General features: G+C 44.7%; 2 protein-coding genes across 2 annotated transcripts in view; one reads left to right on the forward strand and one right to left on the reverse strand.

Moving 5' to 3' along the window:
• Sdhc (succinate dehydrogenase complex subunit C) overlaps positions 1 to 8,700 on the reverse strand; it is a 19,724-nt gene extending 11,024 nt beyond the window's left edge. The window contains exons 1-3 of the mRNA XM_021198737.1: positions 8,662 to 8,700; positions 3,850 to 3,906; positions 1,656 to 1,757 (exon numbers count right to left, since the gene is read on the reverse strand). Of these exons, the coding sequence (XP_021054396.1) occupies positions 1,656 to 1,757; positions 3,850 to 3,906; positions 8,662 to 8,681 (179 nt within the window). The 5' untranslated portion in view covers positions 8,682 to 8,700. The remainder of the gene's footprint in view (positions 1 to 1,655; positions 1,758 to 3,849; positions 3,907 to 8,661) is intronic.
• Positions 8,701 to 9,947: 1,247 nt separating this feature from the next.
• On the forward strand, positions 9,948 to 19,367 carry Mpz (myelin protein zero). Its single transcript, XM_021198501.1, has 7 exons — positions 9,948 to 10,062; positions 13,777 to 13,873; positions 16,591 to 16,757; positions 16,970 to 17,183; positions 17,720 to 17,855; positions 17,995 to 18,055; positions 18,166 to 19,367. Exons 2-7 carry the CDS (start codon positions 13,807 to 13,809, stop codon positions 18,265 to 18,267), a joined length of 747 nt encoding a protein of 248 aa, XP_021054160.1. The 5' UTR covers positions 9,948 to 10,062; positions 13,777 to 13,806; the 3' UTR covers positions 18,268 to 19,367.
• Positions 19,368 to 25,881: the final 6,514 nt, after the last annotated feature.

Below are 25,881 nucleotides of genomic sequence, written 5' to 3' on the forward strand. Positions count from 1 at the left end.
ATGGTTGTGAGCCACCATGTGGTTGCTGGGATTTGAACTCTGGACCTTTGGAAGAGCAGTCGGGTGCTCTTACCCACTGAGCCATCTCACCAGCCCAGCACTTCTATTTCTAAAACTAAGAGTTTTATAAAAAGACATGTATGTATACATACATAGCCATATGTACATGTATGTTGGGGAAGTGATCACACACAGCTCTATTCAAGGAGAGGACCTACAGTTAATGTGCTCGTAACAATAAGCACATCTAGCACCCCAATACTGGTGCCATACTGGAGACTAGCACCCCAACCCTGGCCATACTGAAGAATTCCTAGTAGCCACAGCTACACAATTTGAATATCAGAATAAACAGTGAATGTAAAAGAGCATAACTTTTGTGCAAAATAGGAATCTTTGAAAGAAAGCAAGGTTTGCCCTACAGGAAGAAAGAAATCCAAAGGGCATGTTCAAGAAGACAAGTATGGTGGTGCTCAACCTGTAATCTCAATATTTAAAAGGTAGAAGTGGGGGGGACAAGAAATCTAAGGCCATCCTCAGTTACATAAGGCCTTGTCTAAATCACCAATAAATCAACTAGTAAGGCACATAATAGCCAAACACTGTAAGTGGCCTCAAGAAGCTAGAAACTACAGATTTTCCTACAGCCAAAGGAAAAGAATACAGCCTCGGTTAACATGTGTATTAATTTTAAAATATTTCATTTATTAATTTAGTACCATGGTACACAAATTGCAGGTCCGAGCTGAACCTTGGGAGGTGGACGTCAGCTCTCTCCTTCCACGAGAGGATCATACTCAAGTCATCATGCTTAGTGCCAAGAACCTCAGCCTACTGAACCATCTTCTCAGCCTGATAACTTACATTAACATGTATGTTTGTCTTATAGCTCAAGCTGGCCTTGAACTTGTTATTTAACTGAGGATGAGGTTAAACTCTTGATCCTCCTGCCTCAGCACCCCAAGTGCTACTATTCCAGGTATGCACACACTTGCCACTTTGGTCAACCTCAAACAACAATTTTTCCCTGAGGCAGGGTTTCTGTGCATTGCCCTAGCTGTCTTGAAACAGACAGCTGTAGACCAGGCTGGCCAGAAATCACAGAGATCTGCCTGCCCCTGCCTCCCAAGTGCTGGGATTAAAGGCATGTGCCAGAACCTGGCCTTCAAACAGTGATATTTTTTTTTAAGATCAAGAATTCTAGTATACTCTAATGTTGTAAGATCTTGATATGAGTAGAAAACACCTCAATTAAAAAATACATACCACAGACTCAAATCCAAGCAGCGGTGTCACAGACAGCATTCAGCGTTATGTAGTGTAATGCTAATGTACAACACAAAGTGTGCATGCTGTGTATTCAGGACCCAGGCTGCACAGGAGCCATGCAACACAGCACAGGTAAGCAATATGGGAAGCGCCTGGCACGCATGGCCTGCTTGCCTTTCAATGATCATTCTGGCAGCTGTGCACTCAGAAACCTTCTACTTGTTGGCAGCTTTCCCTAGACTCTTGCATCAACAACCAGGTTAAGAAGTCGGACTCATGTATGTAATGGCATCTCTATTGGCCAGCCCACTGCTCCCAGGCACTGCACTCCCAATATTTAGGAAAATTAAGGCAACTCCAGCCCGCCCAGCTTCCAGGGCTCTTACTTGTAGATAGTCAAATGGGGAGAGAGAGGACGGTTTGAACTTGTGTTCTTCTTCCAGAACCGCGCCATCTCTTCCTTAGCTGTGGTTCCCAAAGGAGCAGCACTAAAATAAAACAAAGGGTCAAAAAGGACTAAGGCACAGATTTTACACAGCAAACAGTGCATTCTAAAGTTGTATTTTATTTCTAGTTATATGTATATATGTGTGTCTATGAGTGGGTGTGTATATCTTAGTGCTGAGGCCTGAAGAGGGTGTTAGAGCCCCTAGAGCTGGAGTAGCAGCAGCTGTTAGCTACCTAACATGGGTACTAGGAACGGATCTGGGCCCTCTGTACAAACAGCACATGCTCTTATGCTGTGCTTGCTAGCCACCTAAAGTATCTTTTTTTAAAAAGGTATTGTTGGCTCTGTAAGATTGCTCGGTGGGTAACAGTGCTTGCTGACAAATCTGATGACCTAATTCCATCTCCTTGGACAACTCCCATAAGATGTTTTCTGACCTCCACTTGCACATCCATGAGCCCCACCAAACATACATTAATAAATTAAGTATATTAAAAAAAAAAAAAAAAAAAAAAAAAAGACAAGGGCTGGAGAAATGGCTCAGAAGTTAAGTCTTCCAAACAACCTGAGTTTGATTCCTGGGACCCACACAGTAGCTCATAATAGCAATTCTAGTCCCCAGAATCCAACTGTCCTACGGGCACTGAATGAATGTGGTACACAGACAAACATACAGGCAAAACACCCATATACATAACATTTCAAAAAAAAAAAAAAAAACCGAGAAAAAGATTATGGTGGCACATACTAACAGACAGGCAAGAACACTGGAAACTCAAGGCCACATAGTAAGTACAGGGGCAGCGTAGACTACACAGAAAAACTGACTCAAAAAGCAAAAGAGCTCATGAAGGTAAAAACTATGATTGTAGCATTTGGGAGCTAGAAGCAGGAGGATCAGGAATTTTCTATCATTTTGATCCACATAGCAAGTCTAAGGACAGCCTGAGCTTACACGAAACATTGTCTCAAAATGAAATACAACAAACCAAAATAAAACTCAACCCTAAAAAAATAAGAAGAAACACAAAACAAGACAGCTAAGTACATTTATGAGCCTAACTAGGTTCTGGCTGTAGGGGAAAAAAAAAGGCTGTAGTGCTATAAAGTACATTATTTGGAACAAAGAGAAAAATTGAAAATCAACTGATGAAAAGCATTCATCAGTTAATTTATTAAATTTAATGATTATGCTTGTATAATTATACTGTTATACAAGCAAACAACAACATTAATAATTGATGAATCTGGATGAAATGTGCACAGTGCCATATACGGCAGTGAATGTCAGTAATGGCAGCACCAGAGGCTTACAGAGAAGGAACACTTATGACCTACAGCGTGCTGTGCAAGACTCCAAGACTTACCTCAAAAAACAGAACAATGACACCAACATTAAAAAACAAACAAACAAGACACTGCTGGCCAGTGTCTTCAGTCCCAGCCCTTGGAAGCAGAGGCAGGAGGATCTCTGTGAGTTTGAGACCAGCCTGGTTCACACAGCGAGTTCCAGGACAATCAGGGCTACAAACCCAAAGAACAACAACAACAAAAACCAAACAAATAAAAAAAAGCACCATTTGTGTATAAAATATATATTTCCAAGATAAAACCTTTTAAAAAACTGTTGAAGGCAATTGTTAATGTCAACAACTAGGAATAAATATTTACTTTTAGGGAAAAAATATATTTAAGAACTAAGTCCTGGGGGCTGAAGAGATGGCTCAGAGGTTAAGAGCACTGATTGCTCTTCCAGAGGTCATCAGTTCAAGTCCCAGCATCCACAACCATCTGTAATGGGATCTGATGCTTTCTTCTTGTATGTCTGAAGACAGCTACAGTGTACTCACATATATAACATAATTAAATAAATCGTTAGGAAAAAACAAACAAACAACCCTAAGTCCTGAAACTACTTGAAATTAAGGGCTTGTTTGTTTGTTTTGATACTGGGTCTTACTGTGTAGTCTTGCTTCCTGGCTGTCCTGGAATTCCCTATGCAGACCAGACTGGCTTCAAACTGCCAGAGATCCACCTGCCTCTGCAGGCGTGCACCACCACACCCGGCCTTCTACTGCCTTTTCATGAGGAAAAAAAAAGTTAATAAAATATTCACAGATGTTGGAACTTACTTTCTGATACAAAGCTGAGAACTCAGGTGGGCTCGGAGGCAGTGACGGCCGACATGTCTGCAAGAGATTCAAGAATACAGATGGAAAGTCAACACCAGCACATTAGGCCCCCCCTCCTCTGTACAAGATTGTTGTTGTTAATTATATTTTCATCCTGTGAGGCAGGGTTTCTCTGTGTAGCCCTGGCTCTCCTGGAACTCACTCTGCAGACCAGGCTGGCTTCGGACTCAGAGATTCACCTGTCTCTATCCCTAGTGCTAGGGTTAAAGGTGGGCGCCACCATGCCTGGCTCCTTTGTACTGTATTCGATGCAGAAAGGCTGGCTGAAAATGAAATGAGGGCTGAGGGTGTAACTCGGTGTAGAGTGTACACTTAACACACACGGGGCCCTGCGGTCAAGCTTCAGCATTTAACTCATGAACAGTGCCCCAGTTTCTACATGACAAAGCATAGCCTGAAGACAGGCTTGGGCGAGCTCACCTGCCACCTAGAGGCTCGGAGGCAGAGACAGAAGGGTCACAAGTTCAAGAACATACAGAGTTTGAGGCTACTCTGAGTTACGGGGGAAAAAATTACTCGTAGATACAACCAACCTACATGCCTGCATAAGGACAGAACTCACTATATAGCTCAGGTACATAGTTTATGTATAGCAGAGACCTATGGAGAGTTAAAATGTGAAGAACAAGCGATTTGAGGATGGACAGCCCTAATATTAATGAAGTAATTTCAAAAACTACCATGTGAACTTGAAGCTGGGGAGATGACTCAGTGGATAAAAGCACTTTATACAAACTTAACAACCTGAAAAAACGTACTTAAAAGTGGAAGGGGGGTGGAGGAGGGGCTGGAGAGTTGGCTCAGAGGTTAACAACACTGGCTACTCTTCCAGAGGTCCTGAGTTCAATTCCCAGCAACCACATGGTGGCTTACAACCGTCTGTAATAGGGTCAGATGCCTTCTTCTAGTGTGTCTAAAGACAGCTACAGTGTACTCATATACATAAAATAAATTAAAAAAATTTTTTAAAGGTGGAAGAAGAGAACCAACTATACAAAGTTCTCCTCTGATGCATGTGCACGCAGGTACACACACATAAGCACATGCAGTCATAATAATAATTTTTTAAAAATTAAAAAGTTGGGCTGGTGAGATGGTTCAGTGGGTAAGAGCACTGACTGCACTTTCAAAGGTCCTGAGTTCAAATCCCAGCAACCACATGGTGGCTTACAAACCACCTGGCCAACGGAGGGAGCGGAGGTCCTAAATTCAATTTCCAACAACAGATGAAGGTTCACAACCATCTGTACAGCTACAGTGTGTGCTCATATACATAAATAAATAAATCTTTTAAAAAATATTAAAAAGTTACCATCAATTTCCAGATAACAGAGATAAACTTCAAGTCACAAAGCTTCTCATATAATATCACAAAAAAAAAAAAAACAGGAAAAAGCAAAGACTATCATCCGCACACAAGATAACTGTTTCCTACCTCAAAGTTGCTATTTAAAAAAAAAAAAAATTACAGGGGCTGGATGGAGGGATGGCCTGGTAGTTAAGAGCATTGGCTGCTTTCCAGAGGACTAAGGATGGTTCCCAGCACCCACATAGTGCTCACAACCATCTTTAACATCAGTTCCAGCAAATCCATTGCCCTTTTCTGGACTCTGAAGGTACCAGGTATGCACCTGAAACATGGACATACATGCAGGTAAAACACCCATACACACAAAAAATTAATTTAAAATAATTTAAATGACATTTTATTTTGTATGTGATGGGGCATGCCACAACACACATGTGGGGCTCAGATGACTTGCAAGGAGTTGGTTCTCTCCTTCCACCATGTGTATTCTAGGGATCAAACTCAGGTAAACAGGCTTATAAACCTGTAACCCCAGCACTCAAGAGGCAAGTCACAGGAAGACTGCTGTAAGTTCAAGGCCATCCTGATCTGAACAGCAATTTTCAGCCTAACCAGGGCTATATTCAATATGTTGTCCAAAAAGCCAAAAAGGAAAATGAAACACACACACACACACACACACTTTAATCTCATAATTCCAGCCAACATGTCCAAAGCATTTAGGAAAGTGACCAGAATGAAGTTCTAGAAGTGAAAACTTACCTATGTTAATTCTTTGTAACTAGTTACTCACTATGTACAAGGCATTGTGGAGATATAAGAGCTCATTAAGGTCTAAGAAACTGAGCCTGGTGGCAGTGGCACACACATTTAATCCCAGCCCTTGAAGGCAGAGGCAGGAGGATCTCTGTGAGTTTGAGGGAAGTCTGGTGTACAGCCAGGGTTACACAGAGAAACCCTGTCTTGAAAAACAACGGAACAAAAAAATCCAACCATCTTCTAAATGGGTTCATGATACTAGACACACAATCATTTCAAGAGCCTTATAGGCTACTCTGGAGCACTAGCGGGCCCATTATTAGAAGGGGAAAAATGCAACCAGCCCTTCTTCAGCTCTCACCCTTCCCTTTGAGGCAAGAGGTGAATGCAGACATTGTGTACCCAGGGCTCTCAGAAAGAAGTGGGAACAAATCTCTTTAAATCGACTGAATTGTCTCTGAAGTTGCAGGGCACACATTCCTCACACCAAGCTAGGCCCAGTCACTTAGCTACCCAGCAAGAGTTTGCAGATGTGGGTTGGAATCTATCGCACGCTCTGTCTGCTGCTATTGTTCCCAAATACCAGTGCGAGTTTTGCACAAGGCCCCTACAGAAACAAGCTGTACAAAGTCGACAACCTTGTTGGAAATATGAAAGTAGTTATCTATCCTTGCCTTTCATGTGAAACCAGAAACTCTGAAAGGACTCTCTACACTGGAAATGGCATTTAAGATGTTACAGCTAGGAGCCAGTGGGATGGTTCAGAGAGAAAAGGCACGTACCACCAAGCGGGGCAACCTGAGTTGGGCCCTTGGGATTCCCAATTGCCCTCTGACCCCCACACACAAGCCATATAGCACATGCGCAGCCACCCACACCCACACTAAAGAAAAGCAAAAAAAAAAAAAAATCAATGGTTATAGCTGGAAGCAAGTGTTTGTTTTGAGATAGTATCACATTCTACAGCCCAGGCTGGCCAGCAACTCACTATATAGCTCAGGCTGGTGTCAGTTTTACAGCAGTCCTCCTGTCTCAGTCTCCTAAGTGCTGAGACAGGGTGGGGTGAGCCTCCACAAGCAACTGATTAAGTCATTTATGTAAAATGGTGTGGCATTTACATATGCCTTGTGCACATTCTCTTATACTTCCAGTAATTTCTGTAGTACTTATTAACGCCCATTACAATTTAAATATTCTGTATGTTACACTCTATGGTTTAAGGTAAATGGGGTGGGAGGAGCTACTTATGTGCAATCCATACACAAAAATATGGAAAAAAAGTACTTGTAGACACAACCAACCTACATGAGGACAGAAGGTGAGCCAAACACTCCTTAGTGCTGGGATGACAGAATTATCTGACTGACAGGTGACAGCAGGGCACACCCACAGTCCACTCCCAAGGACTCACTGTAATGCTTGGTAGGTAACACACTCAAACTGCTTTGGGAATTTGCTTTTCAAATAGTTTCCATGTGAGACTGGCTAGATCCAGGAAGAACCCAAAGATGAAGACTCTACACACAATCCAGAAACTCCTAAGATAAATGTTGGGAACCAATATGATCATTTTAAGCTAAATGTTAAATCACTGACCCAATATGCCTTAGCATTCACCAGCATGTGTTATATCATAGAATTTGAAAGCATTCAATTATGGTCAAAATTAGGGATGAAAGATGATGCAGCTCTGGAAAACCTAGTCCTGTCCTACGGCTATGAGGATGCGCAGCAAGATAAAAAAATAAAGGCTAAAGAAAACCAATCTAAAAAAAAAAAAAAAAAAAGAAAACCAATCTAAACTCCCAAAGACTCACTTTTACAAAGAAAAACTAAACAGAATCCCTCTATTTTTATACTGCATGACAGAAGTGGAAAGAGAAATGAAAACATATTTGGGAGAATCAGGGTCTGGAATCTCAACAGCACTGAAGCTAACTTTCCATAACAAATAAGTTCCAAAAATAGGACTGGCACAAAACTGTGTTGGGATTTGTACCAGAAATGTCACTAGCCCTTACAACTACAAAGGCTCTGGGCATGATAACTAATGAGTGAAGAATTCAGAACAAAAGGAAATCTAAGCTATTTCTCTGGACAGAAAATTGACAATTTAGAGAAAGGCGGTGACACCCACCCTATTGCCCCGCTAAAACCCATATTAAAAGAAAACAAAGTGGGTTTCCTGGACAGTATTAAGAGACCCACTGTGGATGCTATTATTAACTTTGGCTTGGGAGGGATGCACTAGGAAGCCCGACAGTCTCCACCGGTTGCTAGCAGCAGGATTGCCAGGAGTTAAAGCACCCACTAGGTGCTCCAAAAAGCCCCTCCCCCTACAATCCCTAAGTTCCCCCCCCCCAAATTGCAGGCCTAGGGGTCAGCTGATCTCGAAGTTACAGCAGTTTTTTTGAGGCCACAAGAGCAGTTTGCGAAGAGGCTTTAGACGTGGGCGAGGCAGAAACAAGGACAGCCGCGCCACCCGGCCACACACAGTGACCTCTAAACCCTTCCGAGCCTCTCCGCCGGGGGAGAAGAGGGGCTGCTAAGATCCCAGGGGCGCGGCCTGCACACCCGCAGGTCCTTTCCCTGTCCCCGCACGGCACCGCTGTCACCCTCTCAGGGACCAATTCAGGTTCCCCAACGGTCGCGGACGTGGACTCCTAGCCCCAGGCTAAAGTCACCTCAGCAAGAGCGCAGCCATCTTGAGTTCCGGCCTGGACGGAAATGACGCATAGCTCCTCCCCCCACATGTGGCCCTGCTTTGGGGGCGGAGCCGGTGGGGCGGGGCGGGGGCGGGGACTGTCATGTGACACCTCATAGTTTTTAGGCTGGAACCTCCTCTGGGTTCTGCGTCTTGGTGGATGGTGTTTTTTTGTTTTGTTTTGTTTTGTTTTGTTTTTGTTTTTGTTTTTGTTTTGTTTTGTTTTAGTTTGTTTTGCTTTTCAGTTCTTCGGTTTTCCTCTCCCGTGCCAGTTTCTAGCTAGCGTCGTTTGTTAAAGTTTTGGCCAAAATCGTCGAGTGGTTACCGTTAGTGCATTTACCTGCCCGGGTGTTTATCCTGTAGGGTTCACGCTGCCCGACAGCCGCTTCTCCGACTTATTTCTTCCCTGAGGATTTCAGAGGCTCACTTCAACCCCCTCCTTCCAAGTTGTCCTAAAAATCCCCTCGTTAGCTGTCTGAGACACCCAAGGAAAAAAGCTACTTTGGCCTTCCTCTGAACTTGGTGCCTCCCATGTTAGGCAAGCACTATACCTTTAAGCCATATCCCCAGCAAGATAAGCAAACCGTACCCCAAATTGGGCTGTAGGGAGTGTGGCGTGGGCCATCCGCCATCCTTTTCAATGTTGGCATCCTTTCTCTCACCACCTCCTTTAGGCCTGGCAATTCCAGGGCTTGAGCTGCAGCACGAACCAAACTCCCACTGGCCAAAGACAACGCTCTTTTGTTTATTTTTTTCAGCGATATGTGGGTGACACCCACAACCACAAGAACCTAGGGGAGTGGAGGAGAACCCGCTTTGATTTATATATACTGTATATTCACGGTTTTGAGGAATCCATGCACAGAAATCAGTTGCAGAGTGCTCTCGACCGAGGAAAGAAAGCGAGCAAGAGAGAAAGACAAGTAATGAAATGTCAAAGTTCCTGACCCTGGGCGCTGAGGGGTGGTGAGGCAGAGGGAGAAAGAAGAAAGGGGGGCAGCCCAGAGCAACTCTTATTCTGTAGCAAATCTCTTTTTGATTGTATTAATATTCAGATTCATTTATATTTAGCACTCTAGCTCTCTCCTGCCTTTTTCCTTTCAGGATTTAAATAGCACAAATTCGCTTTTTTCCCTGCTTCATCAAATGAATAATATTATTTTGCATTTTTGTAATGTTAGACAAAGAAGGCACTTTGTAGACTTTTAGGGACCTTAGAGGTTCTCTCATCCAACCCTCCGTTCAGAGCAGGAATCTCTTTTGCAGTGTTTCTTAATCTTCAAGATGGACACGATACAATGCAGTGCCAGCTACCTCAAAAAATAAGTTTAATGTTGGTAGCAGTGGCTGTGCCTATAGTCCCAGCACTGTGGAGGCTGAGGTAAGAGGATCGTGAGTTTGAAGTCACTCTCCAGAGATAGGTAAAAACAAAATAAACTGACATAAAGAAAACAGCTTTTAAAGTTTAGTAAGCGGGTCAATCAGTAGAAAGTTGTTCTAGTAAGTAAGTACAGTTTTCTGCTCCTGATCTCCCTCCCAGTCATTGCTCCAACACTCTCTAACCCAGCTTGCTGACACACCTGCAGTCCCAGTACTTAGTGGGTCAGGTGTTCAAGGTCCTCCTCATCCTTAGCAGCATACCAAGTTCCAGGTGACCTGGACTACACAGGCAGTATTCCAGAAACAAAAATAAGAATAAAGTGTAACAGATGTCCCTTTAATTTAGCTCTTTCTTTTATTTAAATGCTTGTATGTCTGTGCACCACATGTGTGCTTGGTTCTTCGAGAGGCCAGAAGAAAATGCCAGTTCCCCCCTGGAACTGCAGTTATGGACCCGTGACCTTCCAGGTAGGTGCTGGGAATAGCTCTCCATGCTCTGAAGGAGCGGTTAGTCTTCATAACTGCTAAGCCATCTCTCCAGCCCCATCTCTCCAGCCCCATCTCCCCAGCCCCATCTCTCCAGTCCCATCTCTCCAGCCCCATCTCCCCAGCCCCATCTTTCCAGCCCCATCTCCCCAGCCCCATCACATAGGTCATGAACATAAATGTACTATTGGCTTTTTGCCAGTCTGTAAAAGCCCTACAGGAGATTCAAAGATACAAAAACACACTGCTCTGTTCACCTGAAGAACTGGATAGCCTTTGCAATGTCAGTAAAGAAACAAATTTTTTTCTTTGTCAACTTGGGGGTGTAGCTCAGGTAGAATGCTTGCCTACTATACACTAAGCCCTGGGTCCCAGCACTACACAAAATCAGACATAGTAATGCACCCCTGTAATCCCAGCACTCAGGACCTGCAAAGATCAGAAGGTGAAGGCCATCCCTGCCTGCAGAGCAAGTCAGAGGCTAGCAGGGACTGGGGAGGTGGGGAGAGAATATGCAAGCCTCCAAAAAAGGGTATAGATAAGAGTGGTGGCTAGATAAAGTAGAAGGAGGTGAAATCTGGCATTAACCATGGAACTCAGGAGAACTATGATCTATGGAAGGTGTTAAGACTGTTGGCTTCACACAGACGCGCCTATAGCATCTCACAAGCAAGGCTAAGCTGGGCGGGGTAGTTGATGCTATGTAAGCTCAGCATTCAGAAGGCAGAAAAAAGATCACCACAAGCTCCAAGCCAGACCAATCAAAACTGAAAACTCTCTCTCTCTCTCTCTCTCTCTCTCTCTCTCTCTCTCTCTCTCTCTCTCTCTGTGTGTGTGTGTGTGTGTGTGTGTGTGTACACATAGAGAGATAGAGAGATAGATAGAGATAGCCCATCCTAAGCAAACAATGGTCACTGCACTCAACCTCCATAACCTACACTATAGCTGATGGAAATAAATCACATTGAAGTTCAGACCATGGGGGCTGGAGCGATGACTCAGTGGTTTAGTACATGCTGTTCTTGCAGAGGACCCAGGTTCAGTTTCCAGTATGCATATAGTGACTTATAGCTATAGATAACTCCAGCACCAGAGGGGATCAAATACACATACATACATACATACATACATACATACATACATACATGCAGGCAGAGCAGTAGAGGACATAAAGCAAAATAAATAAATCTAAAGAAAGAAGACAGAAATTCCTATTTCAAACATTAAGCTGTACTCTTATATGTTATTGTTTGAGACAGGGTCTCTCTATATAGCCCTGGCTGTCCTGGGGCTCACTATGTAGGCCAGGCTGGCCAGGCCACGAACTCCCAGGGTAAGCCTCTCTCTCTCTCTCTCTCTCTCTCTCTCTCTCTCTCTCTCTCTCTCTCTCTCTGCCTATCTCTGTCTCTCCTGAGTCTTGGGATTAAAAGCATCACTACCACACCCAGAGAGCTAAACTCTTTACAGTTTCTTTAAAAATAAGCAGTATAAAGCAAGGTCCATGATCCAAAGTAAGAAACAAGGGAGAGGACAGTAGCACTTTCGGTGAAAAGCACAGTCATTTCAGATGATCCCAAAAGAGGCAAGAAAAAGAGGCAGGAAACTGAATACCTCCAAAAGATTTTGTTTGTTAGATTCGTCTTAAAACTCAGCTCAACCACAGAGCTTGTGGCAGTGGAAAGGGATAAAAAACAGAAAACTGGAGCCTAGAGAGATGGCTCAGGGGTTAAGAGCACTGGCTGTTCTTCTGGGTTCACTTCCTAACACTCACATGGGGGTTCACAACCACTCGAGTTTCAGGGATCTGATCCCCTCTTCTGGCTTCTACACAGAGTTTCACCAGGCACACACATGAAACACATATATACATGCAGGCAAGCACTTATTACACATAAAAATAAATACACCATCAAGAAATTAAAAACCTCAACTCTGGTCATGTAGACATTCCAAACATCTCCCTTTGTTTGTTGTTAGTCTCTGATAGCCCAGGCTAGCTTTGAACTCCTGGCCTTCCTGCTTCCACCTCCCAAGCACTAGAAAGAGAGGTATAAACCACAATTGACTTTCTAGTTCTTCCCCACAATTTTTCAGGAGATGCTTACAGCATACGAGCTTAACTGCACCCTCTTTAGTCTATCATTTGAGACCTTCACACTTCTTGTTCAGACTTCTTTCCTAGTGAACCCTTTCAAGAGCCCCCACATCAAATCAAACACAGATGGCACAAATCTGCTCTAAATCCACTCAGAGCTTCACAAATGTCACACGTGCACACACTGTCACCTCCGCTCTTACCTTTGCTGTTCCATCTAGCCATCACCCCTCCCGTTCCCTTTTTCAAAATGGCTGCTCCTTCAAGGTCTCTAGATAACACTGCTTCCTAGACCCGATTCCTCTTTCCTCTGAACTTCCTGTATGAAGTGGCATTCCCACCGTTCTGTGCACTGGCAGCTGATGAGTTTGCCCTCCGTTTCTCCCCTCTGCCTCCTCAAACTAGATCTTGAGCTTGTAGAAAGAACTGAATTACCATTCTAATATGAGCATTCGCATTCGCAAACATTCCAAATAGCCACCACGCAGGCCAATAGGCAGTCTTGATCATTTAAACTGATGCATTGCATAAGGTACCCTAACAGGCGGGGGAAATCTGGGCTTCTTCCTGGAAGTTTCCTGGTAGAGAAGATCTTCTAGAATCTCCCAGATACAGAGAGGTGGTAAAAGTTGTTCCCAGGGGGCTTTATAGTCTACAGTCTTGCCATAGCAATCAGAACAACAGACATCCTAATTTGGGAGTGCTCTGAAAGAAACTTGCCTCTAGGTCCTAGGGCTCTCAGGCAAGGAGGCTAAGAAGGACTCCTTTGCCATGGCCTTTTGGATTTAGGTTTCTCAGCTTGTCTATTCCTCAGAGAAGTGTGTCTATGTCCCCTTTCTGTCTCTGCCTCACCCCACCCCAACATTCCAACCTGGGGTAGGGGGAGGTCAGCACACACAAAGCCCTCTGTGTAAGGGGTGGTATGTGTCCCCCCACCCCTCCACCCAGTGTATACAATGCCCCTTCTGCTCCATGCCCCCTGCCACCCTCCCTACCACCTCTCCATTGCACATGCCAGGCTGCAATTGGTCACTGGCTCAGGACAGCCCCCTCATGCTGGGGATCCAGGGGATTTTAAGCAGGTTCCAGAAAACACGGCTCAGTTCCTTGTGCCCCGCTCTCTCCACCCCACAGACACTCTGGGCCTTTGCCCCTACCCCAGCTATGGCTTCTGGGGCTCCCTCATCCAGCCCCAGCCCTATCCTGGCTGCCTTGCTCTTCTCTTCTTTGGGTAAGTGGAGCCACTGAGTCCCAGAAACCTGAGATTCAGTGGTCTCTCAGCAACTTCCCCCATCCTCTCACCCTTCACTGCTAAGAGCCAGCAAGGGAGAACAAAAAGATGATGTCCTGTTTAGGTGTGGGGAGGGAAAGTATAGATCATTCAAGGGAAGCAGGAAAGGTATTTCCCGAAGAGCCATAGTAAAAGAAATCACAGAGAACTCCCTGAGCGCCCGAATTGGAAACCAGTCAGTGGCTCCTCAGATCCATGCTGACAGCCTGTCAGGTAGGAAAAAAGAGCGTGGGAAGAGCAGGGTCACACCCTGGGTTCTGGTCCCCTTTCATCCCCTAGTGGCACATGAGGGACCTAACCTTGATTACCCAGAAGAGACAAGTCATGGAGTATGAATTAATGAATGAGTTCACTCTCTGTGCTTTCAGCTTCTTAGATGGAATTGCTGTCTGTGGCCTCTCATCTATACTGTGAGTGAACCCTAGGATCTTGTCCCAGTAGAGCCATCTTTTTAAACTGGCCAGCCTTTCCCCCTTACCTTTGGCAGGTGTTGAGTGAGCAAGAGAACATCAAAGCAAGGTTAGTTAAGTAGAGCCTTCCAAGGGGCTTTGCATCCTGTGTAAGCCGTAGGCATGATGGGGTAAGAGTGAGGGTGGGCAGCAGGAGAGAGGAGCAGTTAGAAAGTCCAAGGTTCTTTCCTTGGTCAAGTTCAACTCTTTGGGTTGTAAACCCAAAACTTAGACTTTCCTGCTTTATGTTGGATGTTCTGGTTTATATTGTGATGTCCCAAAGCAATGTTGAAGATAGGGAGTTGGAGAAAGCCTTGGTAAAGGAAACAAGGAGCCGGAGAGTCTAAGGAGCAAAAGAGCTCTGTCCCAATCCTAGAACCACTGAGCAGAGTTGAGAAGAGCCAAGATTGACAATATAACAGGAGGAATAGAAATCCAAACAAATAAATAGCCCTCTTTGTTACACTGGGGATTCCCAAGAAGGCTCTCAGACAGAATTCCCAGGAGGTAAGTAAAAGATATTGCATGCTAAGAAGGGAGATTCAGGACAATGAGGGGAGAGTGGGTGTGGTATGAGCCCCCAGCATTGGCTAGACAATAGGACTTTGTTTGGTTGCCTCTTCCTAAAGAACAGAAAAGTCTATAATTGTTCCTACCCAGAGCCAGCCCACATACATAGACTGCCTGGGATGACTCTCCGTGTGTGGGTAGCTTAGAGGGGTGGCACTGGGCCAAGATGACCAAGAAGAGGGTGAGGATGGATGGTTGGACCACAGAGATCCATATACAGAGGCACCTGGGTGCTGGACTCGGGGTCTTTCCTATATCTAGCTTCTCCTTAACAGTGATATGAAGTCCTTCCTCCCCTGGGTCCCCAGTCATGAATACACTAAATGGTAATCTGGGGTACAGCAGGCAGGCTTGACAACTGTGCCCAGCAAGAAGACTTGAGGACTTGCTTTCTCTAGTTCTTCTTCTCCTTCTCCTTCTCCTTCTTCCTCTTCCTCCTCTTCCTTTTCCTTCTCCCTTTCCTTCTCCCTCTTCCTCCTCCTCCTCTTCTTCTTCCTCCTCTTCCTCTTCTCTTCCTTGCAAGAATTTAAAGTTACTGTACAGCCGCTAACAGTATGATTGATATCCATGAGTTTGCATGGAAATCTATCTCAGATACATATGCTCTTAATCCAAAGCCAAAAAGAAAAATTCAATGCAATATATTATATATACATTATATTTTAAAGTGCTCAACAAAATAAATTTAGCCATTTGTTGTAAGTACCGGTACATCTTGAGTTTGTTGCATTTATATTGAGTTTGATACACAGAGAAAACGTAATGATGGTTCTATCTGGGTGGAAACTTAATGAAAGAAATTGGTTGTTAGAGTGAGTGTCAAAGTTAGCTTTGTCTGCATTACTTGAACGGTTTATGAGAAGCATGGGATGGTGGACTATGTTCTTGATCCCAGCACTCAGGAGAAGTAGCAGGTGGATCTCTGTGAGTCCCAGGCTAGCCTGGTCTACATATTGAGTTCTAAGATAGCCAGGGCTACATAGTAAGACCATATCTTAAAACAAACAAACAAACAAACAAACTTGGCATATCTTAATTTAGTTAAAATATTCAAAACTCTACATCTAATTAATTGCTTAAGAGTTAGATATCAGTTGTTGGCAAAGTGTGGTAATTCAACATTCAGAAGACAGGGGCAGGAGGGCCATAAATTCTAGGAGAGTTTGGGCTACAATGGAAGACTGTCTCAAAAGAAAGAAGGGAAGGAAGGAAGGAAGAAAGGAAGGAAGGATAGAAGGAAGGGGAGAAAAAGAGACTAAAACAGAAAATGAGACTGGATACAACCCACCTTCTAGAACCCTAAAGAAAACCATGGATTTCATTTCCTCTACACTGAAGACTGCCCATCCAGGTACTGGCCACAGTTGATCCTGCTTAGCTTTAAAAGATATGACAAAGTTGGGTACATCCAGTGTGGTATAGCTATGAACTTGATGGACATTCTTTATGTTGAGACCTTAACCAGATACAGCATTTACATTTACCAAATGAGTTAGTCCCAGACAGATGTAGGCCTCCCAATATTTGTTTCTTTGCTAAGACCTTTCCAGTACCTTAGCCCCTGACTTCTGGTTGGCCTCATGTTCTCTATAACTGACTGGGCCCACTTATGTGTATCTCATTTCCCTATGCTTACAGTGCTGTCTCCAGCCCTGGCCATTGTGGTTTACACGGACAGGGAAATCTATGGTGCCGTGGGCTCCCAGGTGACCCTACACTGCTCCTTCTGGTCCAGTGAATGGGTCTCAGATGACATCTCTTTTACCTGGCGCTACCAGCCTGAAGGGGGCCGAGATGCCATTTCGGTGAGTGCGTGGGGGGGGGGGATGTCCTGGGGTTAGACAACAGATAGGTCCTTCAAACAAGGGAAAAGAGAACCTGGGCTATAGAAGGGAAAATGTTTTATGAGCCATAAACTCAACTGTAGAAAGGTAATCTGGGATCCTGAGTCTGGAGCCAAGTCTTGGGAGCTTTTCACACTAGGATTCTCTCACACAATTTCCATCATTCCTCATAGATCTTCCACTATGCCAAGGGACAACCTTACATCGATGAGGTGGGGACCTTCAAAGAGCGCATCCAGTGGGTAGGGGACCCTCGCTGGAAGGATGGCTCCATTGTCATACACAACCTAGACTACAGTGACAACGGCACTTTCACATGTGATGTCAAAAACCCACCGGACATAGTGGGCAAGACCTCTCAGGTCACGCTCTATGTCTTTGAAAAAGGTGTGAGAAGGGACAAGGGACAGGGTCTGGGAGGCACTTCAAAGAGGGTGTTAGGGAGGGCTGACAGACTGAGAAGGGCAAATAGCCTCAACTAACAGGTGGTGCAAGCCTTTAACTCCAGCGCTGGGGAGGCTAAGGAAGGGATTGCTTGGGTCAAATAATGAATTCAAGAGCAGCCTCGGATATATAGCAAAACTAAAGGATGGGGCAGGCCGGCAGATAAGCATGATGGGTCTGGCTGTAATCCTAATACTGCAAAGGTGGAAGTGACCTTTGTAATCTGAAGTTCAAGGCTGTATTTGGCTATATAGCAAGTTAGCCAGACTACTTAAAGGCCAACCTGGGCCACGTGAGACAACCCCCCCCCCCCAAAAAAAAAGTAAAAACCAAAGACTCCTAGAAGGGAAGGCATCCTGGCTAAAACTTTCACATTTCCAATGACTAGAAATAGGTGTAGTGAGAAGCAACATAGATAAAGGTTTCTGCTTCCTCCCGGCCACGTGTGAACCGCGTATCTCTTCTCCCTCCCCTCCTAGTGCCCACTAGGTATGGGGTGGTGTTGGGAGCTGTGATCGGGGGCATCCTCGGGGTGGTGTTGTTGCTGCTGTTGCTCTTCTACCTGATTCGGTACTGCTGGCTGCGCAGGCAGGCTGCCCTTCAGAGAAGGCTCAGGTAAGAGGCAGAGCCTGACTCCCCACCTTTATCCAGGATCCCCTAGACTGCTTCAGCGTGGGGAGGGCCAAAGGAAAGAGGAAGTTGAGTGTACTAGGTTCCAGGGAGGCCAATCCTGCTGCAACCTCTCTTCCCGCAGTGCCATGGAGAAGGGGAGATTTCACAAGTCTTCGAAGGACTCCTCGAAGCGCGGGCGGCAGGTTAGCAGCGGGACTAGAGACTGGGGAGGAGAACGCTGGGAAGTCCGGGACAACAGTGAGGGGCGGGTGGGCGTGGTCAAGCCCAAGGCTGACCTGTGCAATCCCCGCAGACGCCAGTGCTGTATGCCATGCTGGACCACAGCCGAAGCACCAAAGCTGCCAGTGAGAAGAAATCGAAAGGGCTGGGGGAGTCTCGCAAGGATAAGAAATAGCGGTTAGCGGGCCGGGCGGGGGGTCGGGGGTCTGTGACGGAGTCCTCCAAAGGCTCTCAGGTGGTGGTCATCGAGATGGAGCTTCGCAAAGATGAGCAGAGCTCGGAGCTCCGGCCTGCAGTCAAGTCCCCCAGTAGAACCAGCCTCAAGAACGCCCTCAAGAACATGATGGGCCTGGACTCGGACAAGTGACTGTCACATCCAGGCCCTGTCAGAGCAGGGGACCTAGGCTCCTCTTTTTCCCAGGTCTAGGTACTTTCCTCTTGCTCCTCAGCCCTGCCCTGCCCTTACCTCCCAATGAGATGTAAAGTTTCATTCCAACCTTCCTTTCCAAGTCTTGTACTTCTCCTTTGTCTTTACCCCTCGGCTTTCCGGGAGCCTAGGGACTAACCCTACTCCTCACCTGCCCCAAGGGCTGTGTGTTTGGTGCCTGTCCCTCAGACACCGAGAAGAAAGGGACCTTGATAGCCTCTGCCCAACTCCAGGTCACTTGGCCTTCCCATCTCTTCCCCCCCCCCCGCCCTCCCCCCCAGCTGATTTCCTGGCTCCTTCCTGCTCTCCCCTTTCCTACCTTCCGGTGGCCCAGCTCCACACTCTATCCTCGGGCTCAAATCCACATCGTGCAGAGCAGACTCTCCATCAGGGTTTACTTAGGTTGCTGAGTATTTTTTATTTGCCCATCCATTCTTTTGTTTGTTTACCTGAGCCCACGGCCCCATGACCGAGGACCAATGACGTCATGTGGCTTTTTGCAGTTCCCCACTCTTACTAAGTCTTTATTGGAGAGCCAGGCAGGCAAGCAGCGCATAATCGATGCCCTCTGACCACTCGGGAGCACAGTTCTGGGACTCCGAGATTTGGGGAAGGAAAGAAAAAAAATGGATCCTCACAGGTCAGGGGTGCAGTAGGGGGCTTTAAGAATTGTCTTCAAAATAAATAATCAGGAGAACAGGAAAAGGCAACGAGAATGGGAAGGAAAGGAAGTGGTTGCATCCCCGGGCATAGCGGACTGTTAGGACTTTTCTACATTCTGTATATTTCTCCTACCATCTCCAAATGTCCTTAAATGTTTAATAAACACTGACATTTCCAGAAGCTGCTGCCTCTGTTTTGCATTTTCAAATCCTCATAAGAATCCCTTCCCCTGCTCTCATTCATTCCCAGGCCACATTTCTTCCTCATTAACTGGTTTTCATTTTCAGGTTGGATTTTATGGTATTGGCCCATGTAGCATAATAGGGAGAACTCTGAAATAGCCTTGCAGGCACATTTATGTATTAAAAACTATCCAGTGGGCTTGTACTAGGTGCTAATCTGTGTCAGGCCCCGCCTTTACATGTGTGGAAACACAATAGCATTCTTTACCAAGACCTGGATTCTACAGCATGCCAGCCACTCAGGGGTTGTCTGCCCCAGAAAGCTTACTTGCCTTTGGTAAGCTTGCTTTGCACTTCATAAACACAGGGAACCATTCTATCCAATCCTGCACAATTCCCAGACCTTCCATGAGAATCAAGCTAGAGACAGTGTATGGAACCCTTTATAAGCTATAAGCTTAGTTGTGCATATTATAACATGTGACTAACTTATTAAGGGTCAGGTCCTTAAAAGTGTTTCTTGTCTTGCCTAAGGGGTTATACTTTAGGGGATGGAGAGATGGGTCAGAGCTCCCACACGGAGACTCACAGCCATCGGTGACTTCCGTTTCAGGGGGTCTGGTGTCCTCTCCTGGCATCTGTGGGCAACAGGCATACAGGTGGTACACAGACTTATGTGTAGGAGATCACTCGTACCAATAAAATTAAAATAAAGAGGAGTGCACTTTTATAAACTAGTACAAACCTCAATCCTGCTTACAAATGTACACCCATAGAACTTTATGTTGAACATGGCGATGCATACCTATAATCTCAGCACTTAGAACGTACAGTCAGGAAGACCAGAAGTTCAAGACCAGTTCTAACTAAATAGCAAATAACAGTGTAAGGACAGTCAGGTTTACAAGAGACCCTGTTTCAAAAGCAACAACTTCCGTTTGTTCTCTACTTTTAGATATATTATTAATACCTGACTAGCCAGTTTGTTGATAATGTCAATTTAGATATATCCTGGAATCTTTAGATGATTGTGGAAAAATGTAACAGCTTCTCCTGGAGGCGGGGAGGGTGTGAGGGGGGAGCATTAGATTTCCTGGAGCTGTTATTGTTAGTCGTAGTAAGCTGCCTGATGTGGGTGTTGGGACCTGAATGTGGGTTTTCTGCAAGAGTACTGACAAACTGCTGAGCTATCTCTCCAGCTTCCCAAAAGGATTTTTTTTTCTTTTTTGGTTTTTCGAGACAGGGTTTCTCTGTATAGCCCTGGCTGTCCTGGAACTCAGAAATCCGCCTGCCTCTGCCTCCCAAGTGCTGGGATTAAAGGCCTGCGCCACCACGCCCAGCTCCAAAAGGATTCTTAATAAAAGAATCAGGCATAATGTCTGGAGGGAAACTACGATTTTATTTCACATAATATAAGAAATAAAATGTAAAAATGTGTGTTGGTACATTTTAATAATTCTGGCATTCAGAAAGCTGGACAGTAAAGGAATTGCTAGGAGTTCAAGGCTAGCTGGGGTTACAGAACAAGACCTTGTTTAAAACACAAAACAGAATTACAGCCCCAAGCAGTCACCCTAAGCAAACACACATGAATAGAACTGAATGGAGTCATCAGGCTGTGTTAATAATACATCACACACACATACGTGCATATGCACACATGTACACACACATACATGCATGTGCACATACACCCATACACCAATAATTAAAGAAGAGGTCATCATGAAAAGTTTGGCAAGTTGCCAGATGACTGCAATTTTATCACTTTTGGGAGAATGAGGCAGGAGGATTGCCTTGAATTCAAGGCCAGTCTAGGAGCCAAGAGAGAGGGCACAAGGAACATTTGCTTAAACTCCACAAGAAGACCTTTAAGCAACACAGGAAATCTAAAACTCACCCAGAAAATACTTCAGATTTTATCCTCTTTATTGGCAGAAAGCATTATAATAAATATTATAAACAAAATCTGAAAGTGAACTGGTAGTGATGGGGAAATTATAATGCATTTTAATAGTTCCCATACCTTCACCTCTATCTACAGCCTCGTTTATCTACTTCACTGTCTGATAAAGCCATTTGAACATTTCTGATCTGGTAGAGTATCTGCACTATGTTCTACGGTCTCCTCCTAGCCCACTACAACCATGGCCATCACTCCACTAAAACTGCGTTCCTCAAAGGGCATCAGTGATGTCCATGCTAAGTATGCTTGTAGAATAGCATAATGTGTGTGTGTGTGCACGTGTGTGTGTACTGTGTTTGTGTGTGGTGTGTATTATTGGTGACTGAACCTAGGGCCTTGTGCACTTGAGCCAAGCACTATACTACCAAGCCACAGCACTAGCCCCTGTTGTTCAAACTCAATGGTCACTTTTGAGTCTTTGCCATCTCTTGGCAGTGTTCAGCATAACCAACCATTTCCTCTCTTTGGTGATGGTTTACCACTTGGCTTCCTTGAGATAGATTCTTCTACTTGTTGTTTTTATCAATTTGAGAAATGCATGAATTAACTTTTTTTTTAAAAGATTTATTTATTTATTATATATAAGTACACTGTAGCTATCTTCAGACACCCCAGAAGAGGGCATCAGATCTCATTACAGATGGTTGTGAGCCACCAAATTGTTGCTGGGATTTGAACTCAGGATCTTCAGAAGAGCAGTCAGTGCTCCTAACTGCTGAGCCATCTCTCCAGCCTATGAATTAACTTTATAGCAGAGATTTCAATATTCTCTTTGGTTTATCCCACACATTGTGGGTTTATTCCCATATTAATGCTAAAATTTCCACAAGGTTACAGTCAATTAGAGATGAATATTTTCTTCCCCCTTAACTTGCTATTTTTGTTTTTTGTTTGTTTGTTGTTGTTGTTTAGTTTTTCGAGACAGGGTTTCTCTGTATAGCCCTGGCTGTTCTGGAACTCATTCTGTAGACCAGGCTGGCCTCGAACTCAGAAATCCGCCTGCCTCTGCCTCCCGAGTGCTGGGATTAAAGGCGTGCGCCACCACGCCCGCCAAACTTGCTATTTTTGAAGTTTCACTTTTAGATTTATTTATTTTGTGTGTGTGAGGGTTTTTTTTTTTTTGGCCTGCTTATATGTATATGTACATACAAGTACCTATTGCCCACCTATGCCTTTAAATGGGGGCATCACATCACCTGAAACTAGAGTTAGAGATCAACACGTGCTCTTACCCATGAACCATCCATCCGGCCTCTTCCCCCAATTTAGATGGAGCTTTGTTTATTTATTCATTAGTTTGTCTGAGACAGGGTCCCACGCTGTGTCCTGGCTGGTCTTGAGCTTACTTTATAGCCTAGACTGACTTCAGACTCTTCAAGAGCTGAAACTCAGTCATCAGCATCCTAGGTGAATGTCCTTAACTGCTGCACCGTCTCGATGGCCCCAGTGAGACTTTTAAAGGGTGTAGAATAGTTCTTTTGCATTGTCCAGGTCATTGTATTATTGTTTAGCATCCTTACTTTTTTCTGGACTCCTAACTACCAGGGTCTTCTACTCTGTATAGTCACACATACAATTATTTAAAAAAAAAAAAAAAAATTACTAAAACAAACCAAGAAACAAAAAACCTCCCACAGATTCTTGAAACTTTCCCTAGAGGGCAGCACACCTTACTGATGAGAATTTCCCCCACCCCCGCCCCTGAGAAAGGGTTTCTCTTGTGTAGCCCTAGCAGTCCTGGAACTCTGTAGTAGATTAGCCTGACCTTGAGAGAACTCCTTAGAAGGGTAAATAAGGTCTGAGGCCCACCTGTGAGGTCGGAGAAAGGATCTAGCCAGTGTCTCAAGCCTCCTGTTGGTTCTTTTTCTCTAGCCACATCAGCTCTTCTGAGCCCCGTTTATCTATCCAGTTCACTTCCAACTACGTTTAACTTCAGAGAGCCTAGCCATACACTCCCTGGAGCCGCAGAAGAGGCATCTGGATGAGATTAAGACATGGTTAGAAATCTGGGAGTCAGGTAAAGCCAGGTTGGGGTCCTCCCAAGAAGGAAGAAAGAGGGTCTAGATCTTATGTGTCTGCTATGCAGGATCAAATAGGTATTCCGGAGCTCAGTTAAAGGGGGGCCTGCCCTGCCCCTCTGCCTTCTAAACCAGTCTGGACAGCATCCTTGACAATCAGCCTTTAGTTTATCTGTGTCATATAAATCCCCACAAATTCAGGAGTCAGACCACCTGAGTTCTACCCTTACTTCAACTTCTGATTTACTTTGGTTATTTACTACCTCAGTGATTCACTTTCTTCATTTGTAATATGGAGATACCAGGACCATTGCAAGAATGTAAATGAGCCAGAGGACCACGGTGATACACTCCTTCAGTCTCAGCACATGGGAGGCAAAGGCAAGTGGGTCTCTGTGAGTTCAAGTGGATCTCTGTGAGTTCAAGGCCAGCCTAGTCTACAGAACGGGTTCTGGGGTTTTTAAACAGGAAAAACTCTGTCTCGGGAAAAAAAAAAAACAATTAAATGAGTTAATATGTGTGACAGTGCCTGGAAAGGGACTGAGTCACAGGGGTACTTTACATGTCTTCCTTACCTCTCATGGCCTATCTGTAGCATGAGACTCAAGTATCACCCTAACCTAGGGAATGAAGATCTCAGAGGACCCCAACTATGAAGCCTTCTAAGTCAACAGAATTCAAAGAATAATCACAGGTAACCTGGTCATTTGTCCACTGCATCCTTAGCTTCTGACACAGCCTCCCTCTTGACAGATGAGGGCACTGAGTCATGGAGACATTTACTAACTTTGCCAAGGCACAAGAGTCACTGAACTGGGCTGGTGAGATGGCTCAGAGGGTAAGAGCACTGACTGCTCTTCCAAAGGTCCTGAGTTCAAATCCCAGCAACCACATGGTGGCTCACAACCTTCCACAATGAGATCCGATGCCCTCTTCTGGAGTGTCTGAAGACAGCTACAGTGTACTTACATATAACAATAAATAAATCTTTAAAAAAAAAAAAAAAGAGTCACTGAACTAAGACTAGAACTCAGGACCTAGCACTAAGAGGACATTGAGAGACAGGATTCATGCACCTATCTGTCACACTGGTTTCTAGGTGAGCTTTTGGTCACTTTCACCATTTGACTGCTGGCTTCTGGAAATTACATCATGCTCGAAGACTCAAACTACGCTTCTAAAGGTCGGATTCCCATTCTGTGGACATTTTTACTATACACATCCTTTGTCTTCTGTTAGTCACATCATCCCAGTTATTTCCCAGCATGCTATAGAATTTTCCTAGAAAGGAATTTTTACTGCTTTGCAATAAATCAGTGCCATTTGCTTACATAAGCCACCGCTTTCCTCCTGTCTTTGAGAATACACATTCAATGCTGTCCAGATCTGGCTCTTTGACTGTATTTCCTAAGACCCCAAATGAAGTCGCTTTACTTTTACAGTCTCAGTTATTGAACTGATCGATGGGCACGATGATTAAAGGACTCTAAAGGAAGCTCAAAGCCTGAGGGGGAACAAGGGCTGGCAGCACTCTCCTAAGCCACGACTTCCGGGGGCAATGTCAAGGGAGGAAATGAGGAAGCTCTTGCCTTGTGACCAGCATGACTTTCTGCCTATCTATGGACCATGAGTCCCTTGCCTTTTTAGATCTAGAGTCAGACCTGCCACTTAACCAGAAAGATCACCAGTGATACCTAACACTATAGAAAGCAAAACTCCTCACTCTCAAACTCTATTTCCAGAAAAGCACAGACAACAGGGACTACATTTAGAGTGTTTATGAAAAACAAAGCTGACAAGCAGCTAATTAGAATGAATCCAATGAGGACTGATTCACAGACGTTGAACATGTGGCAGGGACATGGAAGCCACCAGGAGCCACTATCTCTGCCAACAGTATCAGAAATAAGGAAATATAGTTGGCATTTTGAAAGAAAAAAAAATCCATACCTTCATCCCCTGCTGTTTTTTTAAAAGATGTATCTATTTATTGTATGTATATGAGTACACTGTAGCTGTCTTCAGACACACTAGAATAGAGCATCAGACCCCATTACAGATGGTTGTGAGCCACCATGTGGTTGCTGGGAATTGAACTCAGGACCCCTGGCAGAGCAGTCAGTGCTCTTAACTGCTGAGCCATCTCTCTAGCCCCATCCCCTGCTGTTTTCTCTATGGGCATTTGAAATCAGATTTCTGATTCTACCAAGCTCCACATCTGTTTGCCACTTGTAGCTGGTCTTTGCTACTTTGTGGATTCTTCTTTCTTCCACCCTTCACCCTTTTTCCCCCCACCATTTCAATCTCCTAATACTAGATAAAGGGAGAAAGAAAGGATAAAGGAAAAAAGAAAGAGTTCCTTGAATAAAGAAAGTCAGGGGGGCAGAAAGGGGGTGATTTTATCATTAGACTACTTCTGCTGATTAGAGGAGTCCAGTTCCTTGGGGCAAGTTTGATATTCGACATCAGGATGTCTAATTCAGGATATCTAATTATTTCTTCTTCTTCTTCTTCTTCTTCTTCTTCTTCTTCT

This window comes from Mus pahari, chromosome 5 (assembly GCF_900095145.1).
Source record: "Mus pahari chromosome 5, PAHARI_EIJ_v1.1, whole genome shotgun sequence".
Lineage (NCBI taxonomy): Eukaryota > Metazoa > Chordata > Mammalia > Rodentia > Muridae > Mus > Mus pahari.

Bases quoted from the DNA above. Each gene is read 5' to 3' on its own strand.
- Mpz (XM_021198501.1), top strand. From the start codon at position 13,807: ATGGCTTCTGGGGCTCCCTCATCCAGCCCCAGCCCTATCCTGGCTGCC. The intron at 13,874-16,590 runs GTAAGTGGAGCC...CTATGCTTACAG, and splicing joins CTTGCTCTTCTCTTCTTTGG to TGCTGTCTCCAGCCCTGGCC. The intron at 17,856-17,994 runs GTAAGAGGCAGA...CTCTTCCCGCAG, and splicing joins GCCCTTCAGAGAAGGCTCAG to TGCCATGGAGAAGGGGAGAT.